This window comes from Trachinotus anak, unplaced genomic scaffold (genome assembly GCF_046630095.1).
Source record: "Trachinotus anak isolate AG129_WGS33_773 ecotype Australia unplaced genomic scaffold, CSIRO_AGI_Tana_v1 ptg000009l, whole genome shotgun sequence".
Lineage (NCBI taxonomy): Eukaryota > Metazoa > Chordata > Actinopteri > Carangiformes > Carangidae > Trachinotus > Trachinotus anak.
The window spans coordinates 19,344,897-19,366,923 of NW_027273860.1; the positions used below are offsets into that span (position 1 = coordinate 19,344,897).

Sequence of the window (22,027 nt, forward strand, 5' to 3'; positions counted from 1 at the left end):
CCAATCAAATTGCCGATGGGTAATTTAGGCACCAGGCTTTGACAGTAAAAAAGACAATACCTGCTGCATCAGTTATGAAACTGTTTCTTTTCAACTGTCCATCATGGGTCTGACATTGTGGGCTTTATCCTACTATTACAACCAACTCTAATTTCAGTGCACATTGGCAGGTCTTTGATCTCCTTTTCACTTGTATCATTTCCAACTACAAACGTAATGTTGTTCTATTAGATTATCGCTGTGATTAAGGTAAACAGCTTGTCAGTGGGACAATCTGTTTAAGTTTAAACAAATATTGGGCCCAGGCAGGTGTCTTAGTGGTGAAGAGCTTTTTTTGCTGGCTGGAATTTCTCTGGCCCAGAAGTGTAGCAAAGGTGATGCATGGCAACCATATGGAGGGAGAAGGGGGACTGCAGACCCACTACTGAGCGCTAACAAAGTTTGACAATGTTTGTCTAGACGTCAGTGCACCAATTTTGTGGGAAATTCATGAACATGCTTTTTGGGTGATTTTTCTGAGACAGGGGCAACGACAAGAGCTAAATAGTGCTCTTTGCCCATCGTTGAGGAACCTGATACAGCTGTTTTGGTGCAGTCGTTATTTAGATATAAACCCCCATGTGGTTTGAGTTAGCAGTTCCATAGTGGATTTAGGAAAGAGTCGTGGTATAAATGCATCTGGTGGATGCTCCATACAGTACTGCTGCCTTTCCACAGACAGACGCTGTGCTCTATGCCCATAGGTCCATGACTGCAACTCACTCAGTACCATACAAGTAGACTTAGCAGTGAATCATTCAATTATCTTTGTTCTCCAATCAAGGAGGTAGAACCCTCCCAGTCACACGTAATGGGGTGTATCATTAATTTGCCTGCATGCAGGGGCACACTGAGATGCTTGATTTATTTTTCCTTTACATAGTAGCCATGTATGTTATAGAAGCCTGATTGCTCCAGAGAAGGGGTCAGGGCATGCTTCTGCCATTCTGAGCTTGGCCTGCTCCCCTCAGCTTGAGATCACGCACAGCAGATAATGTGTTTTCTATTTCATTTCATCCTGAGTAAGAGGAGGGGAGAGAGAGGATAGCAAGAGAGACCTTTCCGTGTGCAGCCTCATAATGCTGTGGTTTTCAGATCTGGGGGCCCAGCCAGGCCATGAAAGAGATTCTGGCTAGTCTATCGCAGCTGGTGGCTTGAGAGAGCTTCCTCTGTCGCAGGGACTCCTGGCCAGCCGTCATCAGTATTCCTGAGGAAGGGCTTCCTGTGTGTCGGGGGGTCAGCTCCTGGCCCCGGCAACCCCCCCACCCACCCCCAACCCTGCACTGCCCACATGGCTCATCCTCTGGCACAGCATCACAGGGCCCATACACTGCACCCTGACCTGATCTCAGCTGTGAGGAGAGGAGAACACAGCAGTACATCACACTCCCCCAAAGTAGCTGAACACTAAAACTGTAAATCAGCTCCTGTATTTTGTCAGTGATGAATTTGATGAAATCCCATCATTTGTAGAAGGAAGTGTAACTATCCAGTGCACATAATAAATTCTGTGATTGCTGTATTCCACGGTATAGTGCCATTCATCAGCTCTTGACATGCAGATTGATGTTGAAATGGACTCAAATTAAGCATGCTTTGTGATTTGCATCCAGTGATCCATAATTGTATGCTTTTGGGGAAATTTCTGTTCTATTTTCAAAGCCCTGAACATTACAGACTCTGCCACCTTGATGTATTCTTCTGCGGCTGGCGATATGGTGAGTTGTGATTTTAAACAGTGGCCTGCTGTGCCAAGCCATACTAAAGCCAGTGTCTGCCAGCTCTTCCGCTGTGGTTCCCTCAGCACTCCCTACCAGCCTCTTGGTTTGGTAGACATTGCCCCATAAGTGGCCCAGAGTCCTGTGGTACCAGCTGGTGCCATGAGTTCAAACCATGAAGCGTTGAGTCTACACTGTGTGTCAGCCTGGGGCAAAAGGTTTAAATGTTGCTCCTAAGCTCTAAATTTTATGTTTCTCCTTCCTTGTGACATGATGGGGTGAGAGGAGACGTTTAAAAGATGTCAGCTTTATTGCTTACTCATGAAGACTCTAAAACACAGTTGTAGTGTAGACGAGGGTGTTTTTGTTTTTGAAAGCATTTCTTTTATGCAGATAAAGATAGTTCCACTTGTTGGTTTGCACTAATTGGGCCATGATTGCTGTCTGAGCTCATGAAAATACTTTGTTTGTACTTAGTGTTTTTTCTTTTTGCTGCCTTGCTTAAATGCCCCAGTCTGCCTCCCCTCTTTCCTCATCCATTACACTACCTCCCCCTTCATCATCCTCCTTGTTCATTTCCATGGTGCACCAGCTAATAGCAGACTCTTTGACTATAGGATGCGGGGGAAATGGTGCGCTCCCTTGTCGGTGGATTGGAACTGATTGTTAATTTGCTGAAGTCAACAAACAACGAGGTCCTGGCAAGCATTTGCGCAGCCATCGCCAAAATAGCCAAAGACAAGGAGAATCTGGCAGTCCTCACTGATCATGGGGTTGTCCCATTGCTGGCCAAGTTGACTAACACAGTAAGTACACCTCATCGCTGGAAACAAACAAGGTTTCACTATTCAAGAACACTGTAGTCATTGTCAATATACAAATAATTGTCTTTACAATGTATTTTAGTTGGCGTTGTCCTTCTCATTGGAGCATAAATCCAACTAATGAGAAGAACATTGGCAGATATTGCCAAGAGTCTCTTGCAGAGCTTGTTCTCTACATTGTACAGACTGGTCTCAAGGGACCAATAGCATCGTGTTCTCTTCTCCACAGACTGATGACAGGCTCCGTCGCCACCTCGCTGAGGCCATCGGCCACTGCTGCATGTGGGGCAGCAACAGGGCAGCCTTTGGTGAAGCAGGGGCCGTGGCCCCTCTGGTGCGTTACCTCAAGTCAAAAGACAACACAGTCCACCAGAGCACAGCCATGGCCCTGTATCAGCTATCCAAGGACCCCAACAATTGTATCACCATGCATGAGAAAGGAGTGGTTAAGGTGAGTTGTACAACTATTGAAGCTGGATTCCTGGACGTTTCCTTGTAGATAATTAACAAAGTAGTTATTTATCTAGTTTGTTTGGTGCTTTGGAGACTAAATCTGGCATAATTACAGTGAGGAAAATGTGCTTTGGCCTCCCACCACCCTTGTTTTAGCTATGTGTGAAGAACACTGAGTAATAAACTTTGAAAAGCTGTGACTATTTTCAGAGCCTTTGACCGATGGAGCAGAAACAAAGTGGGTTTTATTCGGCGGCGGAAACATGACTCCACTTTCTAGCCGTCATGGGAATTCAGAAAAGCAAACAGCTCAGTGTGTGCGAAGTGCCATTTCTCCGGTAGACCCTAGATGCCATTACAGCACAAGTCAAAGGGCTGTAGCTGGGGGTAACTGTTGCTAAGGGCTGTTCCTGGACATCAGGGTAGAATGCAGCAGCGATATGGTTCAGGCCAAGGAGTTTAGTCAGAGCTGTTCAAGGCTAAAAGAGAACAATGTTTTTTTATGGTCAATTTTTTTTTCTTCTCTGTAAGGCTACATCCGCCAGTTTTCTCCATCATGGCAGTTGTGCAGCACGCTTCCAAACAGAAACAAGCATTGTTTCGCATTTGCGCCTGTCGGGCTGTTTCCATGCTCAGCTCCAGAGACTGTTTATGTTTGTCTCTGACAGTGATGTAGAGATTTTATGTTAAGATTACCCTGTAATTGATGTCTCGTCACAGATGGTCATGTACCCATATTTCAGCATTCTGGGAAAACATTGCTATCATTCTCTAATTCAATTCACATACAAAGACTTTCACATGAGAAATCTTTTTGTGGCCACAGTGACTTTAAATCCTTTTTTTTCTCCCTAAATAACAACTGCAATATAAATTATGAAGTGGTTATGCTATTGCAGCCAGATATTTTTTTCCCATGTTCATTAAATGGTATACTTTAGCTTGATCTGCTGTTACAGTGTATGTGGTTCAACACTAGCCATAATTGGTAGCTGGACTGAACATTGGGTGTTCCGAAAGAGTTATGTCCAATTTGCAAAAGTCGTTAAGCTGAGTGCTTTTTGTAGTTTGAGCCACGACAAAAACTGGACAAGTCCTCTTTCTTGCTCAGAGTGTGTGTGTATGTTTCTATATTTGAAATTCTAGTGTGAGTTTGTGTGTGAATATGGGCGTGCATGTGTGTGTGTGTGTGTGTGTGTGTGTGTGTGTGTGTGTGTGTGTGTTTGTGTGTGTGTGTGTTTGTGTGTGTGTGTGCAAGACATACCACCCTTTTTAATCTGTCTCTGTGTTGCCCTTATTAATGTACCAGTTAAGAGTTGCAACACTACTCCATAATGTATTTTTGGACTTTTAAAGAGCTTAATTGCCAAAGGCCACGTAACTGCACCAGCATTGCATTTGTTCCTAATCTCAGACATGGAAACACAACACAGGCAGCCTCATTGTTCAGTCTGGCCTCAGTCTCAGCCAGTCTGGATGAGGAGGCTGATACTTACCTGCCTGACCCCGCAGGAAACATTTACAGTGTGGGAGCTTGTCTATCTCCACCATTCAGTGTGCACTGTAATGCTCAGCTTCATGATATACGGGCAGCTGGTGGGGAGAATGTGTTAAAACAATATCTCCAATAGTTCTGAATGGGTTGGAGTATTGATACAGGGCCCTGTGTCTAATTTATGGCCCAGTGTAAAGTTTTGGAGTGCCTCTTGTATTATTACAACCGTATTTTAAAGCACTTTTTCTGTGCCATTGAGAAGCTCTCAAAACATGTTCACCCATGTGTAGTATACAGTTTCGAATGAGCAAAGGTCTCTTTTACCCTCAAGTTGCGTTAGAAAGGAACTTTCCTGTCTCGCATACATAATGGTGTATAGGCCAGTTCCTTAAGATTCACAGGGGAAATTAAGAAAGGATCAGAAAGTATTTCACACTGGAAAACACATTAGTGACCTGTATTAGTGTTTTTATTCTGCCCCAAACAAAACATTCAAATCAATGAGAATTAAACATAAAAAAAAAATCTGTTTAAATTCATGTTTGGATAAAACCTCCTGAGGAATGCATTGGATCGTATCAGGCCTTGTTCAAGAAAAGGGACCCAGGTGCTTGCTCTCACAGGAAACACATACCAGGGCAAAGAGAGATTTTGCCTTAGAGATGAATCGGCCTGGACACTTGATTTGACATCCACTCTTGGTATCTCGCAGTTTTATAAGGATGCGCTTCATTTTGTGTCATGTACAAAATCAACATTCCTTCCCCCTGTGCGTTACATCTCTTCCAAAGACTGGGGATTGTTTGCTGAAACCATAAATCCTTGTAGACAGCTTCAGCCAGCTATTTGTATTAAAGGGGCTCTTTCATAAGAAAAGCTTTGTGAAGTAAATTGATGAAAATTACAAAATGCGGATGGTAATTATCGGTAATTTTCAACTGCGGGTATTCCAGAGCGTTGCTGTCGCCAGGTCCTGGTATGTATTTTAGGCTTTCACTAATCTAAATGAGAAAAACGTTTGCACTTTTGTTGCCATGAGCACACTTCTGCCCCAGCACGGTGAGTGTTTGTTTTCATTTTTTTTTTCTCTTACATGCTCAGACTGCAGCAGTGAGAGTGTGCAGCGAGGCTGTGGGGGGGCAGAAATGACACAACTGGAAGGGACGGAATAAAAACCAAGCAGAGCATCACAGGTTTACTTTTGAAGTTTCCTCTTGGTTTGTGCGCAACATGACTTCAGGTTGTGGGTGTGGTGAGCAGATGATACAGGCGCTGTGTGCTGCCTGCTCTGTTATGACTACCATGTTGTTGAGATCCATGGAGTGTAATGTTTTAGAGCCTTTGACTTAAGCCTCTCTCCCTCACACCCAGACCAGAAATGCCAAGCCATATTCCTCAGGTTGAACAGACTTAGGGCTCAGACTGAAACTTTCCCCTTAAAGTCACTGATTTGAAAGCTGCCCTCCCTTCTTTTTCTATTCCTCTTTAGAGACACAGAAAAGCAGCTTAACAGTCTCTGGCTCACTGGAGGCTGCAGGGAATGTTGTTTACCTTGACTTCCCTCACCAACTTCCTCTCGGCCCAGCTAAACACTGCTGTCTGTTTGTGCAGTTTGCCTCCACGGTGGGGTCTAAAACATGGGAATGAACGCTGGGATTGGGGGCAACGGGCTGATGGAGCCGTAATGGCTGTCAGACCTGGCACAGGGGAATTTAAACTTGAACTCCTGCAGGCAGAAGTGGTTCAGCAGAGCGCACTTAACACCATGACACCTCCGTGTGCGATAGGATGTGTGTGTACACATGCAACAATATGTGCAGCCCTCCCAGACTGCACGCCTTCTCTCTCCCCCTCTCCTCCCTCAGCAGTGGAGTGGGGAGGGGGGGGCATGTTCCCCAGCTCCCTTCTTGGAGGTCAGGACTCACTGGAGCTCTCTGAAGTGCAAAAACCTCAAAAACTCACGATCCAGTTTTCAAACGTGGGGCAAGTGTTCATGTTACCACAGTCAGGGAATATCCAACAAGTGGCGTATTATATTCTCAGAGCTCCCAGCTGGGAGGGAAAGAGCAAGCTAGAAAAAAGGCAGCAAAGAGAGACACGCTTATCTTAGCCTAGCTGTGCGCTTCGGGAGACCTTATTTGGCGACGTCTGAATAACATGCTATGAGGTTGGCAAAAATGCTGCCTCTGGCACTTCTCAGGCATCCTCTCTTTTCACAAAAGAGACTTGTCTAGTGAGCTGCATGTTTTCTGGAGCCTGTGGATGTGAGTTTGCTTTTGGAGGTGTTTTGGATGCTATTTAAAAACTATATAAAACCTGAGGGCAAATTTTTCATAAAAACTTCTCAACACTGGTGCATTGAGATGAGCTGACATCTTGGACTGCTGTACAGCTTTTCCCACAAAACGATGTGATTATAATCAGCAGGAAGGATATTATTTTCTTGGTTTTTGACTGGACATAAAACTGTAGGCTCGCAGTGTTTTCGTGCTCGTACACAGGCTGGCTCACCTCGTCTTTCATCTGTTTTCCTTTCACTGTTTATCTTTGTGCTGAAAATCCTGGGAATGTCTCTTCTCCCTGGCTGTTTGGCTGTTTGCTAACCACACAAATGTGCAGAGCCATGTTTTTAAGTTTGCATGTAACACAGAGAAGGGTCAGGGTCAACCTCAGCTCTGCTCCGACATGCATTATGAACACAGTGACAACCTGAGAGGAAAACATGATCAGCTGGACGGGGCAATCAGGAAATGTCTGTGCACAAAATATTATTGAAAATGGTTATTCAGGTTGACAAAGTTGACAACAGACAAAGGAATCCCATCACTTCCTATGTTGATATGTGGAACCAACACTGCACAGGATGAGAGAGTTTTGAATAAGGAGACAGAAATTGAGAAAATGTGACATTAGCCAGAACTTTTCAGAGTCATTCTGCTGCCTTAAACTAAATCTAAATTAGTGGACAGATGTAGGTTTTAAAGAGGCTTCATTACTGGATGATCTCCTTTGACGGATATGTAGATATTGGCATCTGTGTTGCTCAGAAGGGTCAACAAGGATGTGACATTGCTGTACTGAAACCAGGGAAACTATCCAGATGGTGTCCAAACCAAACACCGTTTGCAGGCCCACTGCAGCATGCTCTTTGTTAAAGAAATCTATTTCAAAATTTCCTCTCATTTAGTCGAGAACAAGGCCTTGATATATGAGGCTTAAAAGAGCCTCAGACATCTGAGCAGTTACTGTATTTATCAAGACTTCATTACGTGTAGGAGCAGGGAGGCTATGTGCTTGGCTGAAGGATGTAATGTTGTTGTTGGTTCATAATGGATGTAAACAAGACTATCCAAAATAATTGAAAGTGTGGCTTAAGAACCCTCAGCGGCACACCATTGTGATTTTACCACACAGCACACATTGAACAAATTTAGAGTCATCCCTTGCACCAGAGTATTTATGCTTACATTTACTTTTATTTTGATTCAGCCCCACATCCGCCCACAAACATAACGTTGTGATTTTGCTGCAGATAAAACGGGGGAAAAAAAGCTCACCCCTAAAAACACATGCCACTCAGTGGTATTGCTTATATCCAATGTGTTCCTGTTTGCTTAGTTTTACAATAATACACAACTCTTTGAACGTACGAAAATCTTAAAATGTTCAATTTTATGTAACCAAAAAATAAACTTCCAAACCTAGAGATTTCTGGACAGCAAAAAACCTTGTTCTGCAATAAGATCTAACAAGATCCATTACACAAGCCACTAATAGTCGGATATAATCTGACCTTTGGAGCGGCGGAAAGGCTGTCGAGTGGTGTGGTTCATGCTCAGGTTTTTAATGTCGAGCCTGCCCCGCACCACTTTCATCTGAACAAACTTACAGAAGCATGTGTGCTCGCAGCTGTAACCCCTTTGCTGAGGCATGGTTTGCAAGTAGGACACACACACACACACAATGAATGCACACGCACGCACACACAGAGGGACACGTGCCAGTGCAGCTTGAAATTGTCACCGCACAGCCACTGTGTATCTTTGCAGCCATCAGCAGTGGTAGTGTGCAGTGACTGGTGCTGACATGGCAACATGCACAGCAGCCTACCGAGGTGTACAAGGTGTGGTAGTCCACAAAAGAATGATTTGTTTTGTTGTGACCTCTGTCCTGTCGTCCTGCAGCCCCTCATCCACATCATGGGTTCTAATGAGGAGATGCTCCAGGAAGCTGCTGCAGGCTGTGTGCGCAACATCCGACTTCTGGCTGTGGCTAATAGAAAGGCCCGATTATTTTATTGACAATAACTGATCGCAGCACCTGGACTGTACAAAATAACTGGTGTGTGCTTTATGTTTGACCTTTTAAAATAGCAAGACCCTCCCTGGGGGTTATTAATATCTACGTTTGGACCCTCTCTTTGACTTGCACCCTTCCCTGAGCAGCTCAATTCAACTTTCAATTTCAATGTGTATGAGAAAAGTGTTACAAATATAAGAACTGCAAGTGTTTCAAATGTTGTATTAAATAATCTGAGAAAGGTTTTAAATAAAATCTTTTGTCTTGATTGATGAGTGTGTATTTATTTATCTTGCTTGTGTTTGATGCTGAGCTCCTCATTCACATCAATTACCTCATCAGAGGTTCATACAAACATTTTAGGAAGCCCTCTTCTCGCTCTCTGACTGTCTCCACTTTGAAATTGTGATGATAAATATAAATGCGTTTGTTCTTTTGCCAAATACCCCATACGTTGATCGGAGTGAAACACTCTGAAGCCGCGTTCTCTGCACTGACATTCCTTAAGTAATCCACACTGGACCACAATATCTAAACAAGACTCACATCTGTTTGGGTTGCTCAGCCTCCTCTTACGGACCGTATATACTCCATGTTACTTGTATGAATATTTGTAACACACCCAAACTCAGAAAATCTGTAATAATACATCTAGATAGAATAACTTGCTGAATACAGGCAGTCTGCATAAATGTTCTGTGTAAATACAACACAGCATTGTTATCATAAGTGGATAAGAAATGTCTGTAACAATTAGGAATACAGCAGTGTGTCCTGTCTGCACCACAGATATTATGTGCAGGAATGATTTTAAATCATGATTTTCCACATTACTCACAGTCAATTTACAGTAATTTCAGATTTTGTGGGGTATTTATTATAAATAATAAAAAAATATATATTTTATTTTATAAACATGCTCATTATTTTTGTCAGTAAAAACAAAAATGTGTAGATATGTGGCCAGTTGGGATTATCTTTGTACCAAAGCACTTGTATGGCATTTAGTCAACACCAACTATAAAACAATCTAATGAAGGATTTTTGGGAAAATGCAGCAAATTGCTCTGCTATTTTTCCAAAACTAGTTATTATTTTTTGTTGCTGCATATCTTTTTTTTTATAAATGAGATTGTTATCCTGTCTTTTTCTACAATGTACATATTCAGACCACACAGCAGCAGTAATGGTGCAGCTTGTTGCAGCTGATCTGAGATCTGATCCTTTTGTCTACTGTTCTTGTTTATTATAAACAGGACATGTCAAGCTCGACAGCCTTTCACACACCAGATCTCAGAGAAACACTGTCAGCCACCACCACCTCCTCCGCCCTTTAGCATGTCTGTCAGCCTCTCTGTCTCTGTCATCCCACTGTCCTGGTCCCAGTTAGCTTCGATGCTTGGCACTAACCACAGACGCTGCCACAAACTCCCATGGGACTTTCATCATTAATATCGGCCATGTGCTAAAATAGAAAATTAGCAAACATTGAAAATATGTGGTTGAAAATCTTCATCACTCTTTGAAGTTTAAACACTACCAGCTGCGAGTGAGGGTCACTGGAGGAGCACAGATGGAGGAGAGAGTACATGAGTGAACGCATTACTCTGAAGAAGCGACTTCCTCCAAAAAAGCAAAACTAGGAGCTGAAGGAAGCCACTGTCTCCAAACTATTCAGAGGAAATAAATCCACAATGATTAATGGTGCTTTAATTCTGAGCAGCGAGCTTTATGGCCTCTGCAGCATGCCCAATGTCAGAACTGATTCAGAGGAAATGTTAAAAGGAAAAACATTTAATCACTTAAACAAACAAAGAAGGAAACATATTGTTTTCCTCTTGTGTGGCTGCTTAGGCTTTCCTTTTTTCATGCCTTTATATTTAGCTCTTTAATTTCTGGTAATTTTAGCTCCTTTCCCTTTTAGCTCTCCTTTTAGAAGTTAAAGGAATAGTTCAGCATCTCAGGGAATATCTCATTTGCTTTCTTTCCAATGCTAAGATACGAAGATCGATATCAGTCTCATATCTATGTTAAGTACAGAGCTGGAATCAGGATGTGGTTAGGCTAGCTCCACATAAAGACTGAAAGCAGGGGGAAACAGCTAGTCTGGCTCCTTCCCTCCCTGGCCTCTTCATAAAGTATTTGCAAAGCCAATTTTTAAAATACTTTAAGTCCTGTATTGTTTACATCCATGTTTCCTTTCTGACAGTTTTCTGACAATCTATGCTTCATAGCACCACGAACTGTCAGTCACATGCAGGAATTTGCATTTGTGTGCACAGCACAAACAAAATGGGAACCCTCTTGTAATAGCATTTCTATATAGCTCTGCTCATGGTAAATAACCTACACGCCACCCTTAATGAGCACGGACATCAGGTTTATATAAACTGTATTTTAATTCTGGGTAAGGGACAAGTCAGTACAATAAGGAGACAACAAATAAACTTATATTGCCATGTGCAAATACACTTGGACCCCATCGTCATGTCATCATGTTTGAAACGGGGGTGAGGCTGTGCGAAATATAGCAAACCCACTGGTGGTGGTGGTGATGGGAGGAAGAGAAAGCTGGAGAGCTGGATGTGATGAAGAGTGGACTCTGATGAGCTCGACCTGGCGCTGTATGTGAAGACTGGAGGTGGACGGGGTGGAGGAGGGCTGCAGCAATACGCACTGAAATGACAGCTGACAGCGGAGGAGAGGAGAATAGATTTTAAAGTTTGACAGCGACAATGTGATTGGCTGGTTGAAATGCTGTGAAATGTGGTGGGTTGCCTAAAACACCTGTAGTCAGCTGATTATGAGAGGCAGGGTAAGAGAGGGAGAGCGTGGGAGAGAGTTATGAATGAATGAGGCATAAAAATTCTTCCTGGTTGAACTTTGCTTTGCTTCATTTCTGCTGATTACTCAGACATGTTTACATGGAGCCAGGTTTCTGACGGACTGAACAGGACAGCTTAAAGTTCCCATGCTTTACACTTTTCCTATGTTTTATTTGAAGTGTTAATATCCATAAGAAGATATATTTGTGGTTTTAAGAACCAAAAACCAGCTCCTCTCTCAGGCTTCTCTCTGGAGCTCTAGTAACAACAGGTCAGTGAGCCAATCAGAAGAGAGAAAATGCAGAGAAAACAAATCCTGCAAGGTTGGATGGTGGGTCCAGGTGGGCGGGGCTTGGGGCGTGGCTGAGAACAGTAACTGAATGGTTGTGACATCACAAAGTTCCAGAAGTCCTGACGGCTGGTTTTAAGGTTCAGTTTCTGAATACAGGCTGTGTGCATTTCTCTGTGGACTGAGGCTTTGATACTTTCACAGTATTAATATAGAACCTAGACCTGCTTTAGAATCAAAAAACACATGGACCTCTACCTTTATACAATATCGTTCCTTTAAAGTGAGCAGTAAAAGGAGAAAAAACACTCTGCACCAGTTTCTCATTATGTCTTCAGACCTTGATGAGCCTTGATGAAATCTTTAAACACTTGCTGTAAAGAGACCCCCTCTGAACCTGATATTGAACCTTGCAGAGCACCGGCCAGAGGCTGAGGGGAAGCAGTAAGGTGGTTTCAGGAGCCTGGTCCTCTGGCCCATCACTCATGAAGCCACAGTTGAGTGTATTAGTCGAGCCACAAACCCTCTGAGAAAAGCAACTGCCACTTTCTTTGGCTGGCTGTCCGACAAGGGGACATTATTCACAGGAAATTAGAGGTTATGCCTCCACGCCTCAGCAGAAGCAGCAATTACGTCCGGCTTTGGACTTTCTGCTCACCATTCAAGATCCCATGCTTCTCATCGCTTCACAGAAGGGATCGAAATAGTGAAGGGATATCCCTGATGTTGTTGCTCCTGTTCTGAGGGAACATGTGGGCCCTGGCATCCACCACACCCCTGTATCTCAACTGGTGTGTCTCACCATTGGCCTGACCTTCACCCCCATCCAGACTGAAGCAGACATTTCCCATAGGTCAGGGTGATGGATGCAACCACACTCGAGGACTTTATTACATATTGCACAAGACTGATGTGTGGAAATATCCTTTCTGCAGTCGTGAGATTTGTCTGTCCACATTTTGGGTGGATGGAATAATAAATATATATCGCTTATTTTTACGGTCAGGCAGTCCTTCAGAGAGTCAGCTGTGTGTTGCGATACAAACTCAATTGTTTTAAACCTTTTGATGTGTTTTAAAGATCCCACATCTCCCCAGGCCCTCTACAGCAATATTTCATAAAAGAAACTAATGAACAGTAAAAGTTCTTTCCAAATATTAGAAGTGGCTTTTTGTCCCCTTCAGTGTCTAAGGGCCATTTTTAATATAAAATTACAAACTGTTGCACAGCAGTGGCAGCAGCTTGGTTTGCTTGCGATGCTGCCATTAAAAACATGCGTGTGCACAACGGCCTCTCAGAGCTCCATCCAAACAGAGAGCAGCGCTCCCTGGTCGAGAACACGGCTTCTGTTCTCAATCTGTAAATTAGCTTTTATATCATTACAGCATGCTCACACCACCAGGTCTGTTGGTGTGAGCCCTCGCGTGTCCCGCTCGCCCACTGTTTGCTCAGCGGCCTGCCTCCCTGCATCCGTTTCCTCGCCCCAGCTGCTCACAACGTCTCACCACTCTTCGCCCCTCAGAAGGTTAACGTGCTGTCCTGTGATCCACTTGCATTTCTCAGTGGTTTTTGAGAACATTTTTAAAAGAGTTTTCGCAGCACTAATGAATCCTGACATTCCCTTCCATAAAGTGTAAATAACAAGCTGGCATGACAATAAATAAACAGAGAAATGAGTGGGCAAATACCACAGCGTCTGGGTCGGATTTCAAGGCTGCAAGAGTAATGTCTCCAATAAAGGTCTCAGAAATATTAATAATACCTTCATTGCTCATGACAGCTGTGGCTGTTGGTCATATATGTTAATTAGAAGAAGCTTAAAGTCTCAGTATGCTTATGAAGTGTCTCCCAACCACCTATAAAAGTAAAACTTTTTACATCTGTTCTGAACGGCATTATATTTGTGTCTCAGCTCTGATTATGTAACACAAACACAAAAACGTTTTTGCAGGTTCTTGCAGGCTCATAAATTATATTTTGCACAGACATTATTAGCATGAAAAGTATGGTTTCATTCGAGCAAACAAAAAACCCCTCTTTGCTCAATAAATGTGTTTGCATGTTTGCTGTTCTCCACATTAGAACACAATAATAACCACTTATAATCAGTGCAAGCAAGTGTCCCAGGGTTGAGAGCCCTCAAAATCGGCAGATTGAAAGAATGCAATGAGAGTTTATTATTAAGTGCTTTTGTGGATAATAGCACAGAACTGATTTTTGTCAGTTTTAATTAAATTATTCTTTGTTTCTTAATAAATTCTCAACAAAATACACGTGCTTGTAAAAAAAATCTTTTGTGTGGTCAGTATGTCCCGTTACCCCAATGCCCCATCCTTGTTACTGAGACACAAATGTAATTCCAAGAAGTGATAAATCATGCTAACACTTTTGAACAGTGTCACCTGGAAGATATGAAGACATAGAAATGTGTAGTTATTCTTCACATGTAGTTATGTGAAGAATGTGAAAAGAGACCTTTCACTCCTCAGCACACTTTGCAAATTTCTGTGGATGTGATTTTTGGATAGTTTCTTTTGGAAAGTTATAAAAAAATTGGCAAATGACCCCATGCTGCAGTGGGAAAGGGGATTTCAGACAAAACCCTTTGACAAACACGTCTTTGAAGAATTTCAGTGCCACAGAAAAGCTAAAGAGACTGAAACAGAGGTTGCTTAGCTTAGCTTATTAGCCATGTTGCACCATTTAGTTTTGCAAACCATTTAGTTCCGCAAAACAGAGCAGTTTGCAGACTGTTCGGAGGCACGAGCACATGGTTTTCAATAAAAAATTGGACCGTGAGCGAACTAGCTTCAGCCGATAGCATAGACAGTATATATCAAGATGGACTTAGCCTCTGTGACGTCACCCACAGGTTTCTGAAGAGCAGTTTTGAAGCTCAGAGTGGACTACTCCTCCGTCGCCATCTTGGCAGTGCCTGGATCCGGCTAACTCTCAGCTAATCCAAAAATGGGCAAAAGGCGGGGCATGTGTGGAGCTGCTGATTTGTGGCAAGCATATGCTCACCCACCTGTCACTCAAAGTGGCCATGCCCTCAATAATGCATAACTTTGAATGGGTGAGTTTGCCCATTTGGGTGGAAATTAGTTACAGAGACCACAACAGTTTTTTGTACCAAGCTGTAAACATATTTATTTTTGCTGTGAAGTTGGACATTCTAACATGGGGGTCTTTGAGGATTTACTCACTTTTGGAGAGAGCCTCAAGTGGCAATTCGAGGAACTGCAGTTTATGGTACTTTGGCTTTATTTTTCTCCGCTTGGTTAGCTCACTGGCCCAGAGACCTTTCAGTAACTCTTTGCTGAATGAAATGGTGTATGATCCAAGGAACAAAACGTCAGGGGGAAGGAAATGACCCAGGACAAAGAGCTTTCATGACTGATGGATCTACAACTTCAGTAGTTTTCCAACCAGTCCTGTGAGCAGCCCCTACATCACCACATATTTCACAAAGATTAATACTGCTGTGCCACTTTGTGATGTGATCAGACAAATGTGAGCCTTGACAGTGAGACTTCTTCTTTAAAACACTGAAATTTTCCTGCCATCAATATGAGCAGTGGAGTAGATCAGAGAAAGGCTCTGTGCAGGATTTATTTTAGATTAGTCATCCTGGCTCATCCTGAACTGTTACGGCTCTCAACATCCAGGCATTTCTAATGAAAGAGTCTTTACTCACCGGATCTGTTGTCTGTCTGTCTGTTGCAGTCAGTGTAAGGTAGAAGAGGGAGGAGGATGGAGTTTAGGATATGCTTGTCAACCGCATTAACAGATCATAGCATTTTTTTCTGTACCTGACCTTGAAATTGAGGAAATTGTGAAATCTTAGACACCGCTGCTCTGATTTGATGAAACTTGGAAGGTATGACTCCAGCTTTAAAAAAAAAAAATCACACTGATTGGCCTCAAAAGGTAAGTGCATCTTTTTTGAAGCAACAACATGTTTGCAGTTAGTGTCAGTGTCTTTTTTTTTGCTTTTTTTTTGTTTGTTTTTTACTCTACAACTTTCTTTGTAATGCGATGTGATGTTCGGTGTACTTTTCAGCCTTGTGTTCACAGACATTTTTGTGTGTCCCAAAGCCTTGACGTTGTTTTTCTCCTTGCAGTTACACCAAACTGGAAAGGAGAGGATACTGATAGCCAGCAGGCAGTTATATTCATTTGCAGACAAAGGATATTGTCTAGTAAAGATGCTCAAAAATGCCAAGTTCCTCACACAGCAGACAGTGATGAATTGGCACGCACTCCCAGCTGCACAGCTGTGAACCATAAGCCCGGCCAGGTTTCCCCTCTCTGGATCTCGAACCAACCTGAGAGCTCCGTATGGCACACCACCAAAAATTATATTATCCCAGAGTTTTCATCAGAATCTTTTCATCAAGCTATCACAACTCTGGACCTGAGGGGAAGACATGCAACTGAGGGGAATAGCACCAAATCAACAAATCATCAGCTAGGCATTATAGAACATCCCATTTAAATCTGTAACTGATTGCACACTTTGAGACACGAGCACAAAGCACAAAACTGTAGTTGATGCTGCCGGCTTGAGTTTCTTCACAGAATTAAGAATAATATTTGTAAAAGTGGTCAATTAGGCAAATGTTCAAAACTGCATTTTTCTGCTCTGGTGTGGTGTTGATCTTTTATGTGTCATTCTCTTCTATTCAACCTCTAAACTCAAATGTTTTTTTCTTTCTTTTTCTTTTTTTTTTTTTACCTTCTGTAATTCTGACATTAACAAATGTCCTTCCCCTCTGCGCGATGCATAAATAACCTCCCGTTCCAGTCTAGCTCACTGCTGTCTGTCAGTTTGCCCAAGCACTCCCAAATACTTCAGAGCTTTGCAACTGTCTGCTCACAAAGAAAAATACCTGGAGACTCAACAACCAAAGATAGTACAACCAGAGTTATAGAGGCGATGACACACGAATAACTGAAACATTTCAGCGAAGTTTTCACGCTGGCATTATAAACGACCAAGTCAAATATGCCTCTTTGTTATTCTAACATGAGTGAGTAGTTTTGGCAAGGCTTAGGTGCACAAAAAGCACGCTTTGTTTGACTTAATTCAACTTGGATCGACAACTCAAGAAAATCTGAGGGTCCGGTTCACAATGAAAGCATATTACTTGACAGATGTATCCATCACCTCCATGTACGCTGGATACTGAACTGGCATCTCCTCCCTGTGAAGTAGTATGTGCCTGTTTACCAGCCGTTTGTGTGTTCTTGGAAAGTCATATTTAGACAGACAACAGAGGATGGGAGGGTTAAAAGAGCACTGGGTGTTCCAAGTCGCAATTATTCCCCACTGTAATTTCAAGGAGCAATCCCTGTGACATCTAATGGTGCTTGGTTTTGACTCTTGATTACTTTCAGTAGACATGTTCAGAGCAGTGCATGTTTCAACCGGCTGATTAGTGTCCCGAACGTTTAAAACCTCTCTGAAAACAGTAATTGGGTCATTTTAAACAACCTGCAAATTTTCTCCTCAGTCACATTTTCCACCGAAGCTGGCAAACTATTGAACAAATATGTCTGTGGCTTTACAAGTAGTCTGTGTGCTACAGCGCGTAGCTCCAACTCGGTTTACATGATGAAATTAAGTCCAAGTCTGGAGTGAAAACATCATTTTAAATGAGGGGCAGATTATGAGTGCAGAGACGGGGGTTTTTAAAAATAATTTGGATTGTAACGGTGTGAGGTGTTGACATTGAGCTAACACTGATTTCAAGTAATGGCCACCTTTCATAGCCAGATCCTTAAATGCATATTGAATGATGAAGTACCCTGAGGCAAAAACAGGGTGTTCCCTGCTGGATCTGTAATGTATAATGAATGTCTGCTTTTTAATTTTACACTCGCTGCCTCAAAGTCCTGCTTCTGAGGCTGTATACTGTGGATCTTCATCCAGTACTACAATATTTTATTTATCAAAAAGCAGAAACATTTGATTGCCTCCGTAAGTGGTGGTTTTCTTTAAAGGGTTCAGAGTTAAATTGGAAGTTTAAGGAGAAAACAAATGTTATGAGTGCAAGGAAATAAAACTTTCACTGCAACCGCCCTCTGGCAACTCAGACCAAACCCACATACAAATGAACTCCAGTAGATGTGATATAAAACAATACAAGAGTGCATGACATATGTGTGTAAACCATGCACAGAGATCAGATGTAAGAACAGAGCTGCATGTTCCCAAAATTACACTGACATTTAAATTAAATAGTCTTGGATAGAAGAGGTAGGGTGATTTAAAATGAGGGCTCCTTCCTGGCAATATGAAAACGAAGCTCCAGATGTTGCAATACAGACCATAAGATATCTGACTGATACAAATCAGTATGTATATTTATTGGATTTCAGGTCTTTGTTAAAGGAGTACTCCAGTGATTTAGCATGACACAACACAAACATTGAGAAATAGTTGAAAAATTGTCAAAATAGATGCAGCCACATGATTTGATATGATATGACAAATCTTTGGCGTTGAAAATTTGCACCAAAAGGATGAAGGTGTTGTAGCTCGTTACTAAAGGTGTGTTTCTCCATCCACTTTTATTGAACTCTTTTCTGTTCACATAAACAGCCTCTCCACAGAGTAATGGTTTGACAGGAGTCAGTGGCACGAATACAAGTTTTCAGTAAACTGTGAGAACTTATTGCCCCGTGTCCTAACCAGCTTTCTACCTGACAGTGAGTTCACTAACTTGGAGAACTTGTTTTCATCCTTCAGTTACTCTTTATTGAACTAAATGCAGTGCAGGGCTGAACAGTGAAATAAAAGGTGTTTACTCGTTGCCTGGTTAGCAACTGAGCTAACGAACATAATGGCTGATAGTTAGCAGAGATTTTTTAAATGAATGAAGCTCAACTTTTATCATTTGCAAGGACAGGGTTGACTGTCACACCAGTCCCGTCTGTGTTTAGGTTTAAGCAACAAAAGCACTTCAGTTACAGAAAGTCTGTGGTTTTGGTTAAACTCTAATCAAGTGCTGTGAGTGTCTGAACATAACTGTAAAATAACCTTGAATAATGCTGTAGGCACTGCAAGTGGATATTGTACACAGCAACAAACATGCTGTCTGTGAACATTTTACGTATACCTTCAGAATCAACGGATCATCTTGCCAGTTATATAAATAAGAAAGATGTACCTGCCATATTATTGAAGAGTTTTGGTAAAAGTTGAATTCACCACCTGGCCCTGCTGGTTTCATTGTTTCATTGTTCTGATTGGTTGTGGGTCTATCTAATTCTGTCCAGAGGCATTTTGGTCTGTGACCACTGATAACACCCTTTGGACATCAAAAATAAACTGAGAGGTTCCAGACCCATAAAAGTTCCGTGTACAATGGAACAAGAGAGTCAGGTGTCACATAAAAGTCTATTTTTTAACCATTACAAGACTGAATTTCTGAACCCAATATCATTTGAGCACAAATATCTGCAAAATGTCTCGCAAGTGACTGGTAGAGCTACAAAGATTAGACGACAACAAACGCAGATGCCAGTGTAATTGGTGAACTCCAGCCTGAGATGAAACAGAGCTGTGCACAGGGTTTGTCTGCGGAGTCCCTGTCACCAGCCCCCACGATGCAGGACATCATGATTAATGTGGTGCTCCTACCTGTTGAATCGTTTTGTACGCCCACACTGGACAACAGTCTGAAGCAGATACGTACAGCCAGCACAGAGGCCTTGGAGAAGGTAAATTGACACTGAAGAGATGCCGAGTGACAAGCCTATACCTTCTCCCATCCCTAGAGGAGGTTGTGCTGACCCAGAGGTTTAAATACCAGCGACGAGGTCATGGGAGGTAACGCAAGTTCACCTCAGGTGAGAAGAAAAACTTACACATTATGTATAACCTGAGCAAATAAACCTTCCTCAGCCTTAATTAACATGATTACATGACTGGGCCATTCATAGCATGTTTGCACAAACTGTTAGTAAAAGTTAACTTCCCCTGTTAAATGAAAATAAGTACAAATAAACAATAATTACACGGATCCCAAACCCTTCATATGGCTCTTGCTGCTTAGTCACGTCCTTCGAATCACTACCTTGGATAAACCCCAAGGGAACACACAGCTGAGGACCACAGAACCTATGACTCATGAGCCCATAATGTGACAGGTTTTATAATGGAAGGCAATGAGAGGGTGCATCGGGAGTAATCAACTGTGGCATGGCTATATACAGTAAGAATCTGAATGTCACCAAAACCAGCTTGGATTGTGTTTGGTTTGAATGTGATGGAATAATTATCGTTGCAGCGAAAGCTCTGGTCTATGTTTGATACTGACTCCAGCTTCAGGCAGCAGGAGGATGAAAACAGAAGATCAGCTGCTTTTTTCAGGTACAAAGTGACTCCTAAAATGTTCCAAAACTAATGTGATAAAAATGTTATCCTTGACTGAGGTTTGAACTCGCAAGGAAGGGACATGATACAATCCTTACAAACAACTAAATCAATCTGTAAGGTTTGTCCGTAGCAGACAGTAGGTGATAGGTTTAACTCCTCCATACTACAGTGGAGGGGCTGCAAAAAATGTCACTTTCACAGAGAAACTTAGTTTGAGTGCTGAAATATTTTCCTCTTGATGGAAATACACAGATTCTGCAGCTGTGGTGAGAAGGTTCTACTTAGTTCCAATGCTTTTCTTTGGTTTCAGGAATTTCTCAGGCACAAGATTAAATACTTTGGTACCAAGGCTGGATTAACAACCAGGCAAAGCAGACAACTGCACCGGGGCCCCAGAACCTTTTTGGCCCCAAGTTGCTGTAGGTTCACTGTATGCTAGTAGGGGTTAGAAAGGCAAATGTGTTATAGGGCACTGTCACCACTGAAGCACTATATTGGCTAAATGAGGTTGTGCATTATTACAAACTACAAATAAATAATACTCCACCATAGAAGTAGAAGATGAAGTGGGGGGAGCGACCTTCACCCTTTATGCACCTAAAATGTGGAACACCCTACCAAGAAATATTAGAGAGGTGGACTCAGTGGACATTTTCTAACCACACTAAAAACTGTTCAGTTTAGTTTCTAATTGATCTTAGAGTTATTTGGTTGATTTTATTTTATTTTATTTGAATTATTTCTCTGTCTTAACTCCCTTTCTCTTGGTTAAAGCCTTGCATCCTATGTATGAAAAGTGCTATAATAATAATAATAATAATAAAATAATAATAATAATAATACATAATATTATCATTATTATTATTATTATTATTAGTAGTAGTAGTAGTAGCAGCAGCAGCAGCAGCAGCAGTAGTAGTAGTAGTAGTAGTATGATTATTATTGATAAACCTCTTACTACAGCTGTAAAGTTCTTTAAAAGCCATTCCCAACAATAACGTTTGGGTTGCCAGGTTGTGAAAGTTCCCTTGAGGCCTGGTGCAGCACAGAGGCTAACACTACTATATTATAGCATTTTATCAGTTAAACAAACCAAATACAACATTCATTAGTGTCATGAGTCATTAGTGAGCTTTACATTTGAAGATAGCCAGCTAGCTGTGCACCGTTTTGTCAGCGTTTAAATAAGATCTCATTGATCTGCTCTGCTAACCCTCCACCATAAAGAACATTGTGCTATTACTTTAATAGCTTGTGATTGATATATGACATGAGTTAATGTTTTATTATCCATTAGTTACTTACTACTGTAATTTAGAAAACCTTTATAAAGGGTGCCTTACTGAAAAATGGCAATAAGACTGAAAACATGATAAATTACCAGGCTCAGAACACTGAAACTGTTCAAAGAGGGTTCAGGCAGGATGTATGAAGTTGTCTAATGTCAGCTGGTCACAGTTGTTTTACGAAAAGCAACATTTTCAAACTACCTTGGACTCAATGATTGAGACAGCCTACTTTTTGCAGCGGGATGCCCCCTCCCTCTCCCTCTCCCTCTCCCTCCCTGGCCGCGGCCCCAGAACCGGCGTAAGCCATCCACAGTATGTTCGCAGGCTCGGGCTGTGTGCTAGGAAACATGAGCAGGGTGAGATATTCAGGGTCCCGGGCGGCGCAGCGCAGGCCGCTGGATAAAGCGGAG

The 22,027-nt window shown here is 42.2% G+C and overlaps 1 protein-coding gene across 2 annotated transcripts in view; it reads left to right on the top strand.

Annotated features, from left to right (window-relative positions):
• Window positions 1-9,083, top strand: part of odad2 (outer dynein arm docking complex subunit 2) — a 39,572-nt gene extending 30,489 nt beyond the window's left edge. Inside the window, exons 19-21 of one of the 2 annotated variants that reach the window (XM_071485689.1) lie at window positions 2,375-2,563; window positions 2,811-3,032; window positions 8,714-9,083. In XM_071485689.1, coding sequence (XP_071341790.1) covers window positions 2,375-2,563; window positions 2,811-3,032; window positions 8,714-8,830 — 528 coding nt within the window. In that variant the 3' untranslated portion in view covers window positions 8,831-9,083. Of the gene's footprint in view, window positions 1-1,134; window positions 1,758-2,374; window positions 2,564-2,810; window positions 3,033-8,713 lie in introns of those variants that run through there. The other variant, XR_011691929.1, reaches the window with a different exon arrangement.
• The last annotated feature ends 12,944 nt before the right edge of the window (window positions 9,084-22,027 follow it).